Source organism: Coturnix japonica, chromosome 8 (genome assembly GCF_001577835.2).
Source record: "Coturnix japonica isolate 7356 chromosome 8, Coturnix japonica 2.1, whole genome shotgun sequence".
Classification (NCBI taxonomy): domain Eukaryota; kingdom Metazoa; phylum Chordata; class Aves; order Galliformes; family Phasianidae; genus Coturnix; species Coturnix japonica.
In genome coordinates this window covers 25572726-25585775 of record NC_029523.1, presented here as the reverse complement: position 1 = coordinate 25585775, position 13050 = coordinate 25572726, and the positions used below count along the sequence as shown (strand labels likewise).

Below are 13050 nucleotides of genomic sequence, written 5' to 3'. Positions count from 1 at the left end.
CTCTATAGGTGACTGCTACCAGCAGAGAACTCACGTAAACTCGCCAAACCAATGAAAGGGAGACAGAAATTCATTTGTAAAAAAAGAAATAAAAAGTCTTAGATAAGACAATAAACATCGTACCCTAAGAAAACACTTCATTAAAACGCTGACACAGAAGCCAACAAACACAGCCGGTACCAAGGCTGGCTGCAGAAAGGAAGAAATGGGATGGGGGTTTCAGCATCTTTAGGACAAAAGTGCGGGATGGAAGAATGAGACCTGTGGATTCTGGCAGAGGAAAAAGAGTGCAGGCTTAACACTTTTCAGTACTGTTAGGTTCTATGGAAGAGGTATTCAAAGACTGGGCACAGCAGCAGCAGCCACAGCATGTGATGGGAGGGCTGCAGGCAGGCAGGGATGGGTGGCAGATGGCGAAGGGCACAGTGCTGACATGTCGGTCATGTACTGTCGTGACAACTGGGTCCTGGGGGGAACATTCGGAGCACAGAAGTGTTTGAATCACAGCCTTGTTTTTTGTTTGCTGCTGAAAAGTGATTGGGTACAGAAGAGGAACGGTGATGACAGACTTCATCAGTATAACCAGGAGAAAGAAGTTGAAATGCATTCAGTTAGAAAAGGAGAAGAACGCCAAGAAAGGATGATGGATTGAAAAGCAAAGGAGCAGAGCAATTAAGACAGAAAACTGAAAATAAAGAGCATAGAAGAATGAACAGGAGATTCATCAAGTAATGAGATTAGCGGTGCGGATAAAGGTGGTGAAACATCACCATTTACCATGCCGCTAATCCCCACACAGAAGAAGTTCCCTGTTCAACACACTATGAAAGCTGAAGATTACGTGATTTTCAGAGGGGCGGATTAATTCCCTTTTAATCATTGCGTGGTTTGCATTACTTCTGAGGCCCTTCCTATCCAGCCACACGTCCTCACGGCACAAGGGGACCTTACATAAGCGGCCTTCCTGCGCAGCACAGGTGATGGATGTTCTCCTGCTTCTGCACAACAGATTTGCAGCTAATGAGCAGATCCAGCCGCCCTGCTGGAAGCGCCCAGCTCACAGCACACGTGCAGCACAGCTCTCCAGACAATCTAACAAATGTTGCATCACACTTACAGAGTCAGCTCCCTCCTGTTTCATAAGATGCCACAGCAAGCTGACAGTACGCTTGAGTTTGCTGCGCCCCGACTGTACAGCAGGCACACGCATCCCAGCAGGTTGGAAACCTTTCCTTGCAAAGGCAATTTTCATTACTTCTACAGCAGTTTCCTTCTGTAAGGTTAAAACCTGTTATGTGCAACTCAGAATCTGATTCTAAAGACTCCAATGGAAAGAGCACGAGAACCTTCCACCCTTCTGTTAAACAACAAACTCAGGATAATCCCACCTCTACTGGTCCAAGGGATTATCAGCTACATCCCCAGGTGTGTGTGTGCACACGGACTCGCTGCCTTCCCCAGGCAACAGACACCCAGTGTGCCCCACTAACTCCCAGCAGCCTGGTTTATCAGGACAACCCAGCAGGGCAGGATGGGCAGCACCCCCTGGTACCGTGCTGTGAGAGATGACAGCTGTCCAAGGAACCCACATGTACAAACCTAAACACCACTGCCTATACCCAATTAAAAGGCTGCAGGGAGCTGAGGAACACACACAGCGTTGCAGAATGGTCCCAGTTGGAAACATCCTGTTTCCAAAAGCAGCAGATACAGCAATGGCACCGGGGTGTTTCAGGTACACCAAGCACCCGGCCCACACAGATCTCGGGGGACAGCCCAGCCCTCCCTCCTCTGCTTCACCCTGCAGAACAGGAAGGCCATTAACGTGGCTGTATGGGCAAGCTTTGAAAATGACAGTGCTACTGAAAGTTTTTGGTGCAAGTCCCACAGCTACCCAGTGCGTATTTACAGACAGGCGGGGAGCTGAAAAGGTGGGCTGTCCAAGGTTCACCATCTAGAAAACAGACCAACACGATTTCCCCTGGTTTCCCAGAGCTGTGCGTTGGATCTCTGTTGACAGTATGGTTCAGCCAGCAGAACTGACGGCCAGAGGCAGCTGACCATGAATTGCAATGGCATGCAAATGGGCTGCTGGGGGGTCAGCAACTGGAAGGAAAAGACAGCTCTTGGCCAGAATTTCTGTGAAAAACGGCTGAAAGAAGGGATACCTGAAGCAGGTAACAATGGTCAGGAGGCATCAAGTTAAAGCCCTTTCCAGGATTCAGCCCCAGGAGGACCCTTCCCAGCCTGCTCTGTGTTGTGCTGTTATCTAGGGGTGTGAAGGCAGAGATTGTCTTGGGGGAGCCAAAACCCATCCCCACAGCCTCCCAGAGGCAGCAGCAACACCCGGGAAAGTTCCTGGCTGCCTCTTTGTTTGGTGACCAGCCGCCGCGCAGGGGAATAATGGGCTGGATGTATGCTGGGGAGCAGCAGCTGAATGCCAATGGCAGAGGCACTGCCTTACACACATTTGGGCTGCCCTCTGCTCTATTCACCCAACTCTTGCTGCGAATGAATCCCAGCGCATTTTTCAGCCCAAAACGCTGCTACCTTTGTTGCTTTGTCACCCCCCGGCACGGAGCAGAGCTTACCATGTATGTGCCACCGTGAAGCGCCGGCGCTGGCGGATGCTTTTGTTCACCAGCAACTTTCTGAAAAAGCAGGGAGAGTTCCTCGGGGAGCTGCGGGGAGAGATCTTTGGAGACGTGGGTCTGTTCCCGGGCAGCTTGGGAAGCTCGAGTTCTAAATGCATCTGCTCTTTGAAAGTCCTGATGTAAATCTCGGACTCCGGAGTAGCAAGTTCCCTGGAAGAATCTTTTGCCGTCATAGCTCAGACGTTACGCGAGCTCTCACCATTCAGAAAGCAGAACAAAAACGCATCACACAGGCATCGCCGCAGATTAAAAGCGTTGATAAATCAGCAGGGCTTATCCCACTCATTCACCAGGCTGCCTTCCAAACGCCAAGGCTGCCTGGAGCAACGGCAGCAGAAAGGGGAGGACAGCAAGAAGCCAGCGCTGTCAGAAAAGCCTTTATCAGCCCGGCGCTCCCCCTGAAAATGCGCCAGCGTGTTTGTGTGTCAGCAGCCTCCTTGCAGACGGGGCCGGCTGCGAGCTGCACGCCGACACTCGCTGCATTCATTCAGCTGTGCGCGCCCGCTCATGAAAAATTCATCAGGACCCTCCAATAATCAATCCCTTCCATAGGAGGCTCCGGCTCCGCGCACCTGCACAGCACAACAACGCAGCATCTTGGGGTGGGTGCTGATCAAATCCAGGGGTTCCTGCGTCTGTGGTGAGCCAGGTACCCCGCTTCATTCAGACCCAGGATGCTGAACAAAAAGGTCTCCATTCAGATTTAGTTTTAGCCATTACCGCAGTAGCTCCACCCATGGCGTGTTATTGGTTCAATATTATTTTGACAAGTGGCTTCTGCTCAGCTCTGTCCTGCACTATGAGCGGGTCGGATTCCCACGCAGTGCTAAAGCCTAAGCTGGGGGCTGTGCCGCTGCTGTCAGGTACAGCCAGAGTGATCCAGAACTGTGGCTCCAGCACTGGCAGTGAGAGATGCACAAGGCAAGAAAAGGTCTAAAACGGAGCGGGGGGTTGAAAAAAGAAGCAACAAACAACATTCTGCAAGAACAAAGGCCGTGAGAATGCACACAGCACAGACGTAGCTGAGAGCAGCACTGTGCGTTGGCACTCTGGCTCCTCATGTATGGCCAAGGGGCAGCTCAGCACTAGCAGCCCCCAAGCAGGCAGTGTGTAGTGAGTGAGCAGGGGCTGCCGGCGCTGCCAGGACAGAGCACGTTCATGCCAAAAAATATAAGCCATGTGGGGATTTAGAAACAACAACAACAACTAAATCTGCCCTGAATGTAAACACCACAAAACCAACTTTTGTACTTCCAAGTACAAAAAAACCACCACACAAGCACAAGGTACGAGGAAGTTAAAGATGAGATGCTGACAGAGAGAGAGTGGCAGAGCATCTTTCCAGCTGGTCAGAACCAAGAGACCCTAAAATGTAAATACAGCAATCCTTTGTAAAGGAGGAGGAGAAAGGAACGAGAACCCCCAGGCAGATGAGGACATCATCACACACAGCTGATCACCTGCAGCCCCATCAGCTCCAGGCTTCTTTTCAGTTATATCCCAAAACAGCCTGTAAAAACACCCACATGCCTTCCTCAGCATCAAGCAAAAGGCTCCCTATAGGGCTTCCCTATAGCAGAGACCAGGTACCAGACACCGTGGCCACTAAGCTACTAGAAAGAAGAAGTAGAAAAATCTCCCTGAGCATAACCTAAGGATGGTGCAAACTGCAGCGTTATCTGATGCTTAGAGGTTGACACAGTAGCTGAACAGGAACATTTAATGCTTCAGGAGCTATGACGTGTTAGACTGTGATCTGTTGTGCTTCATCTCCACTGTACTGACAGCCAGGGAAAGACAAAGGGAAGTCTGAAAGCAGTGCTGGATGAGAAATAAAAGCCATGCAAATGCTTAGAATCTGGAATTCCAGACAAGAAAAAAAAGAATTTTCTAACTCACCGGGAACCAAAATGAGGTATTTTGAAATGAGAATAGATCTTATATTAGAAACACAGCATTTCTTTTCATTAAGCTGCTGAAATAGCAAGGAGAAAAAAAAAAGGGGGGGAAGCCATCCTTTAGAGGCACTCTGCAATAAAGCATGCTGCACCACGGCACACTCCTCATATTGAGCTGGTACTTCCCTACCTGAACCCAAAGCTTTTTCAGTAGCAGCGTTCAATTAGGGAGTGCTTCTCATTAGTTGGACAATTAGCAATGAGGTACCAACCCCCAGAGGACACTGCAGTACAGTGTGCCAAGGCTGCCGATGGAGTGAAGGAAAATAAGGAAGACTAAGCTAGCAAGGTGGGGAAAAGGAGAGCACGAGCAGAGGTAACCCCCTTACTCACACATGAAGGATGAAAAAGCCAAGTGCCACTCACTGCTTTGGCCAGCCACAACACAGGGGGGTTTGGCCATGCTGAGGTCCAGGACACATAACAAAGAGCGTTCCAAAAGCTCACTATGAGCACAGCACGTGCCTTCTGCTGGGCTCGGCAGCACTGGGACCTGCTGGGTAGCTGAGCTGACTGTGTGGGCTGCCATCCTTCACGCTGGCACACGCTGCACACAGCCAGTGTCTGTACAGTCACTGCCGACATCAGTATGGGAATTCCATCGAGACAGGCTGCTTTCCTTCAGGGTAATCCAAGAAGAGGTGAGAACATCTCAAGAGACGTGAAGTAACTGGCATGTATAAGAATAAAGTTGGCAGTAGTTCTGAAAAATGACTGTACTTGCTGAGGTTACAGTCAGCAACAGGGAACAAGGGCAGACAGAACAGCCAGGTACAAGGCTCAGCCCTCTGCAGGTCCCCCTCATACAAGCAAAAAATGGCCAACAGGCATCTTGCTGCTGCCTGAGCTCATGCAGTGTGACACAAGAGGACGTAACACGGAGATGTGCCTGCCCTTATAGACTAATGTGTGCACTGAGATGGGCTGTCCATGAGCAATAAGGAATTTCAGATCAGAAAAGCAAATGGTCATACAAAGGAAGAGCAACGGAGGCAAGAAAGATGATTAAAGAAGGGCCCAGCAGGGGTGAAAGGAAACAGAAAGAGCTCAGAAGAACAGGAGAAATTAAGGAATTTTCCAAAGTTCAATTGGGTGCTTTTTCATAAAACCTTCCTAGAGTGGGAGAAGATTTTAATGGTTTTTAATAGAACAACTGATATAGGTGGAAAACAATATTGCCAAGCACACAACTCCTCACCACAGGCTGGTCTTCACCCTGCTGAGAGCAGGCACAATTGCTAAGCAACAAGAAAACATACACTTTCTTTACACTAGCACTGTTCTTTACCTGTTTCTAAGTCAGAGTTGCCAGTATAAAATAAAACACCAGGGAAGAAGTGACTGCGAGATGTCCTGCATGCTCCTGTGGGAAGGGAGGAGCTGACTTTTAGTTAGGTGACTTTTCACTCAGGGACTTGAGATATTAGCAGCTGGGTGTTATATTCCTTAATTCTATGCATTGTAACCCACACTAGTTCATTCTACCCCTCCTAATCCATATTTCACTGTCGCTCCATTCAAAGAAGTAGCAAAGCTGATGACATGCTCTACTTAAACATATACCTATGATTGACATTTTTAAACCATCGCACCCAAATCTGATGCTTTAAAATAGTCATTTAGCCTGAATAAAAAGAAAGCACCGTCCTAATTTGAGATGTGCTCCATCAGCCACAACTTCCTACCACAAGGAAGAAAGCCCCAACACAGCACAGCAACCAAAGAACACAGAGCAAACCCAGTCCTCAATAACAGTATAAATGTCACAACAAAAACATTATCTGGAAGCTGCACGCAATAAACTGCTCCAGCCCTCCCTTAATAACATCCTTAATACAAAGCCCAGCGCAGGAACCATGTCTTTTGGGCCCACAGGTGGGAGGTTTTATGGTTTGGGTTTTGTTTCCTTTTCATCTTATAAAGCACAGAGCTCATACCCTGCCCTTGCCTTCACTCAGCTGCAACGCCTGCTGGCTCACAAGCTCAGCTTCTAAAAGATGGTCTCTCAATATCTCCCTGACAGAAAACTTGAAATGACATGTTTGAGGATTTTTCTTGTATTTCCCTGAATGTTTCCAAAATCGAAATGCTGAACGAGAGGCAGAAATACATCACTAATTACTGGTTTGCAAGACAAGTTCCCCACGTTGAAGGGGCAAAAATAATAATTACAATTCGCAGCAATTTCTATTACCATTGGAAGATCAGTTTTTGCTATATTCAGTAGTTCAAAATCATACACCCTGTACCTCCGTTCCCACAGATTGAGGAGCCTTTGAATCCTTCTGAGGGGCTGACACCAGTAATTCTTGCACAGACCTTGGAAGTGACGTTTTGGAGCGCTATAAATGGCCACAGAAGACAGAACCACAGCACCTAGCAACACTTACGTTTGCAGAGTAAGAGCTGAGCCAACTGCAAAAGAAAGAAGCAACTGGAAAAGTCTGTCCTTATTTTAGGGAGTCTGGACAGCAGCACAAAGAAATTACGCACTTCTAGGAGCTTCCCAAGGGCTGAACAGGACCCGCTCTACCCTAAAGGCCTCCTGAGCTCTTCCCAATTAAACAGCATCCAGTTGCTTTAGAGCAGGTCAGCCCACATTTATTGAGCAGCTCGTGTGTCTGGTTTTGATCTAGCATCCAAGTATTGCAGTTTTAGTACACGATTTTGTATGTTTTTAAGTCTTTAAAACACCTCGTACCTCTAGCGAGACAAGGAAGGTCCAGGATCCATTTCAGGTGTGCCACAGATAAGCCAACCCCACCTCTAAGACAGACACCTCGAGAGCCCCCAGCAGCACATCTGTGCTCACAGAACTGCTCCTCCAGGTCAAGCAGTCCCTGCACCACCTGAGCAGCAGCACTTGGTGCATTCAGAAGGTGGATGGACATGGCAGCAGAGCAGTCAGCCCAACGCCTTGCACTCCATAGTTAAACAGAAAGCACAGCTTCTTACAGCACTACAACGCTACTTTATAAGTCTTTTTGTTATTACTTCCCAGTAGCTACATATGAGGAGATACATTTAGGACTTATAAACCCCTGGGGAACGATGTAAGATATGGCATTCATAACAGTAATTTCCTTAGCAACTTTGTGCTTGATTTAGAATATATCTCACTTTTAACTGCCTTCTATATTATCCCTAGTGAGTAATCACATATGTCAGAACAATCTGCATTCCTTTAGATTATTTTCTGATTTCAGAGCTATAGATTAATACTTCACAAGTGAGCTGAGAGTGTAAGCTTATTCTTCAAAGGCAGAAACCTCTATAGTGACTGCAGAGCAAAAGAAGCCAAGGCAAAGAAAAATTACAGATCCGTTTTGTCGCCTACCTCTGCTCTGACATGGGCAATGGGAATGGGCCAACACCACATGCTTAGCCCTGGACAAAGCCCCTCCACCTTTCAGATAAAGGATTTAAGTCATCTCCATGAGCAAACAACTCTCCATTACCAGCCTCACCTGCAACAGCTGAGCAGGACTCAGAAACAGGACTGTTAATCTGTAACTGCTCTATTCTGGTACTCGACTCTTCCCCTTTCAAGTTCTTCATTCTGCTGCAGCTGACTGAGAAAACCATCCCACCCTGCATGCAAGTGAAAGTCTGAAACTATATTGAGTTCCAGACCATGTACAGCTTATCGTCTCTCAAATTAAATAGCGTAAGGTTTACAGCACACATCTGTTTTTAACTGCTGCTCCCCTAAGAAAATGAAGAGAGGTAAAGCTCACCACATTTACTGTTCAACTGCAAGGCTGTAAGCTCCAGCTTGGCCAAGTGCCTTCAGTTTTGGTGCCTGGATACCATACAAAATTCACATACTGCTTTATCCATTACAGCTCAAGTAGAGGAAGAAATTCACAGCCCAAAACCCACCGACCAGGGCTAAAAGAAAGAAGTGGTCAGGCACTAGCAAGGTCTGTTGTCACAGGACAAGAAATGGTTTCAAACTAAAAGAGGGGAGATTCAGATGGGATTTAAGGAAGAAGTTCTTAACGCTAGTGGTGGTGAGGCACTGGCACAGAGTTCCCAGAGAGGCAGTGGTGCCCCATCCCTGCAGACACCCAAGGTCAGGGATGGGGCTCTGAGCACCCGGTGGAGCTGGGGGTGTCCCTGTTCACTGCAGGGAGTGGAATCAGATGGCCTTTGAGAATCTCTTCCAACTGAAACCATTCTCTGGTGCTATGACATACAACAGCCTCTGTCACTGTCAGTGGCAGGCAGCTGACATGAGCCCCCAGGGGCTGGCTGCATGGCTCACCTCACATCACCACCTGGCACCAACCACAGCCACTGAAGACAAGCAAATCCAAAGCTGAAGGACTGGCACCAACAGAACAAATAGGTTTGTTACGTCTTGACTACAGAAGCAGTTTTATCTCAAAGGAGTCTCACCAATCAGAAGAGCCATTCATAACAGACCAGAGATAATAGTGTTACTAATGAACTGATCTCACAGCTTGGTTACAAGTATTTAGAAATGTGATTTGTAAGTGGGCTTTGTTGAGTTTGGCTGAGGAAGAATGCACAGTGCATCGAATCCTACTCTGCAAGAGCAGCTGGGCTGCTAAACAGACATGGCACAACAGGGGGCATCACAGAGTCATAGACCTGCTCAGGTTGGAAAAGACCTTAAAGCTCCTCAAGTCCAACCACGACCTAACCATAGTACCCTAACAACCCTCTGCTAAATCATGTCCCTCAGCACCACATCCAAATGGTTTTTAAACACATCCAGGGATGGTGACTCAACCACCTCCCTTGGGCACCCATTAACAACCCTTTCCATAAAGAAATACATTCCTGTGTGCATCCCAGCCCCAATATTCCCATTCTTTCCATTCCTTAATTTCTCATCCAGTGCAACACTGGACTCCTTCTACTGAAAGGAGCTCACAACTTAGTTCTCTGCCTCTCGACGTGCATACAAGGCCCAGGAGGGCACAGTGGCACTGGCAGGCCTGGATGCTGGCAGCAGGATGCACACGTTCTCAGATAGCACTGAAGCAGCACACAGACACATGTCACAGATGGTGCTGGTCTCACACTGCAGGGCACAGCTCTGCTACTTTATTCTACGCACCTTCACATCGATGCTTAAAACAGCTGCTTTGCTGTCAGGGCAGCACAGAGCAGCCCACCACCTGAGTGATGATGAGCCCTGCCAACACGGCTCTGCTGAGCGCCAGGAGGGTGGTTCTCCAGGGAACAAAGCAAACAGGTTTTGATCTTTCCTTTCAGATGAAGTCATCATTAGTCAGAAGTTTAAAGATAAAAGAAAGTTGTGTCAAATTCTTGTCTGATTCAGCTTTTCTATCAGCTGTATTTCCATAATCTCCATTTATTTTACATTCTTGGGAGGACGAAATTTGAACATAATATTTCAGAAGCTTCATTGTCTTTTGCTAATTAATGGTGACTCATTTCTTTCCATTCTAGATACATCTCATGCTGTCTTACTTCATTCTGGATAGAGGCATATAATTATTACTGAATCATTAAGGGCCTTTTCTGCGTGCCATCAGCTACCTCTGCACTCAGTGGGTACCTCCAGGCAAAGCCTGCAGTGCAGCCTTCTGCATCAGCTGCAACAGGACCAGCGACTCCACGTGCAGTTCAGACTAAAAGGGGATGCTGTATAAGCAGAGGAAAAGCCAACCAATCTAATAAATGCAAACTAAGGAAATGTCAGGGTTAAGGAAAATGTAATACTGCAAAAACAAAACATAAGTAGTGTTAATGACCCTAATGAGTGTTAGTGACAAATGACCTGCGCAGCTTGAGGCGTGCAGTCACACCGACCTACTGCTGGAGGGAGAGCAACAGAGCTGGGCAGAGCGAACACCAAGGGCATCAGAACCAAAGACTTCCCTCCTTCATATGAGGCTTATAACCCCCTGCCCATCACCCTGCCAAACCCAAGTGGATGGGAACCGCACTGAACTTCATCAGGAGAACCTGTGAACTACAGCAGACTCCACAAGATGTAAATCCCAACAGAACATTGCAGCTTTTCAAGTCCCAGCTGGAGGGGCTGCTGGCTCTCCAAGCCATAAAATCCAGCGCTCAGCAGCAGGACTGAGAGATGCTTAAACGCAACAGATAAGATTTCAAAGGAACCTCGCTGAAGAGCAAGCAAACAATAATTCAACAGCTGAAATCCTTTAAGGATATTCCCAGTCAACACTCACATCTTTCTCAATGCAAAGAAACTCAGGTCAATCATGCTCTTCTGTTTTATGAAACTACACTATCATGTACAGTATCCAGAAACAGCACAGTGTAATTAAGAACTGTTTTTCCCCTGGAGTACATATAGTGCTGTGAGGAACAGAGCTGGCCTCCTTCTTCAGGATGCTCTATGGAAATACAGCCCAGGCTTTTGAGATACACAGGAACCGTGTTCAATAGCAGCACTCGATCCCAGTGACTTACACAGTAACACACTTCTTGGAGCAGATGACGTTCAGAGGTCCCTTCCAACCTCAACCATTCTGCAATTTAAGTACTTCTAAGCACAGACAGAAATCAGAAATGTGCTTACAAGGTGCTTGTTTTTCCCTCTAGGCTTCTATTTTCCACATCAAATGGAAAGCCAGCTCATCTCTTTCTTCTTCTATTTTCGGGTTGCAGCATATTTCTGCAGTTATCTTTTGTACTTGAAACAATCTAAGACGTGAGACTTTGACCTACTGCACAGGGTAAGCAGATCTCCATACCCTTCCCCACTCTAATTTCCCATGCCTGCCCCTTGGCCAGTTACCACCAGCACAGAAACTTCACAGGGGTCAAACCCAGCTGAATTCAGCATCTCTGCTGAGCATGCAGTATTGGACTCAGTTGCCCAAAATCCCACTGAATTTTGTTGTTTTGCTGTTAACATTGCACCACATTTGCTGCCTGCTGTCACCACCTGGAGCAGAAGCCTGAGTACTGCAGGCACCCAATCCAATTTGCTTCTAGATTTTGACCATTTCCTGCATCATAAAACCACTTCAGAAGACACTGAGCCATAGAATTGACCACTGGTGAATGACTAACAGTAACACAAGCTCACACACAACGCACTACAGTTAACTGGTTCATTATGTATGCTGTAAATTAATAATAATAACAACAACCTTTAAAAGAAAAGACTCCAATAGCAACCAATTCTATCAGAGATAACTCCCTTCAAACCACAAAGTTCTCATTTGGCTCTGACAGACGAGCAAGGCATAATTAACACCACACATATTAGAAGGGTAAAGAAGCTGATGAGGGGTGAGGAGCAGGTGCCCCCAGCCCAGCCCCTGCTCCCTGCCCAGCCTCCCCAGAGCACTGAGGAAAGGCTGTGTGCTGCTTTGGATGCTCTGCACAGCTCCCACCCCACTGCTCCCACCCCCAGACTGATTATCACAAACATGGAGCAGGGCTGTTGAAGACATCATAACAACCCTTATAAAAACACAGGGGTTTTGAGCTGCCTGTAAGGTCTCCGCACTCAGACTGCCACTGCAGACCCGTATCCTGTACGCTCCTTCCCCTGTCTGATTTACAGAGGCTGTTCTGTACGTGTGCTGCTGTGCTATTTCCACACCAAATGGTATTACACCACAGCTAACTTGCTGTTATTGCTTTGGTCCCAGTCTGCTCAGGTTTGGTTTTTTTTTGCTGGTTACAGCAGCACTGGCCTCAAGAAAACACAGTTCTCACAAAACAAAACAAAAAAGAGCAAAAACACCCCGAGGAGCAGCTTTATTTTTAGGTTCCCATGTATCTTCAGTGGCAGTGTTATGTAAGTCACAGCCCAGCCTCCCACAGAGCTTACCTCTGTAGTACCACTGGCAGGCAGAAGTAAGGCAATTGCTGAAAAAAACATGGCAGGAAAACAGCAGAAAAGCAATCAGCCATAGCTCATCCTTTGTGCTCCCAAATAACACCTTCTGTACTTGAACCCTGTTATTCCTTTCTTCCAACCAGGCACAGCTGTGCTTCCTCCATCAGCACGGCCTCAGCCCTCTGCTGTGGCACAGCACTGATGCTGCAGATGAATTCTGTAAGCTCAGAGCAAACCAAACTTCCCCTGACCCTTGTTTTTGAAAGGAAGCAAAGCACTAAAGCTGTCGTAACACAGTCTGGTGATGTTCTCCATTGGCACATCAGATTTTGCACAGCTTGGTGGCACACAGCACCATTCACAGCAGGTGGTTATTTCCAAATCCCCTCCTGAGCTCCATGATCTATATCAGGCCAGAACTAACCCCACCTGATTTCCTGGCATCCTACAGTGGTCCACAGGCAGCACAACTATTTAGGTGCTAACCTTACCCCAGCGAGTGCTGATGGAAATGGACTGAGATCCTTCAGGTACATAGGGGTGTTGGTTTGGGTTCTTTGCTTGGAATTGGTTTTGTGCTTTTTCCCTTCTCAGCCATAGATTTATCTTCACA

At 47.4% G+C, this 13050-nt stretch overlaps 1 protein-coding gene across 2 annotated transcripts in view; it reads right to left on the bottom strand.

Annotated features, from left to right (window-relative positions):
- Positions 1-13050, bottom strand: part of PDE4B (phosphodiesterase 4B) — a 130757-nt gene that overhangs the window by 93994 nt on the left and 23713 nt on the right. The window contains exon 1 of one of the 2 annotated variants that reach the window (XM_015870791.2): positions 2592-3347. The exons of the other annotated variant lie outside the window; for it this stretch is intronic. Within the exon in view, the coding sequence (XP_015726277.1) occupies positions 2592-2827 (236 nt within the window). The 5' untranslated portion in view covers positions 2828-3347. Of the gene's footprint in view, positions 1-2591; positions 3348-13050 lie in introns of those variants that run through there. 2 annotated transcript variants of the gene reach the window in all.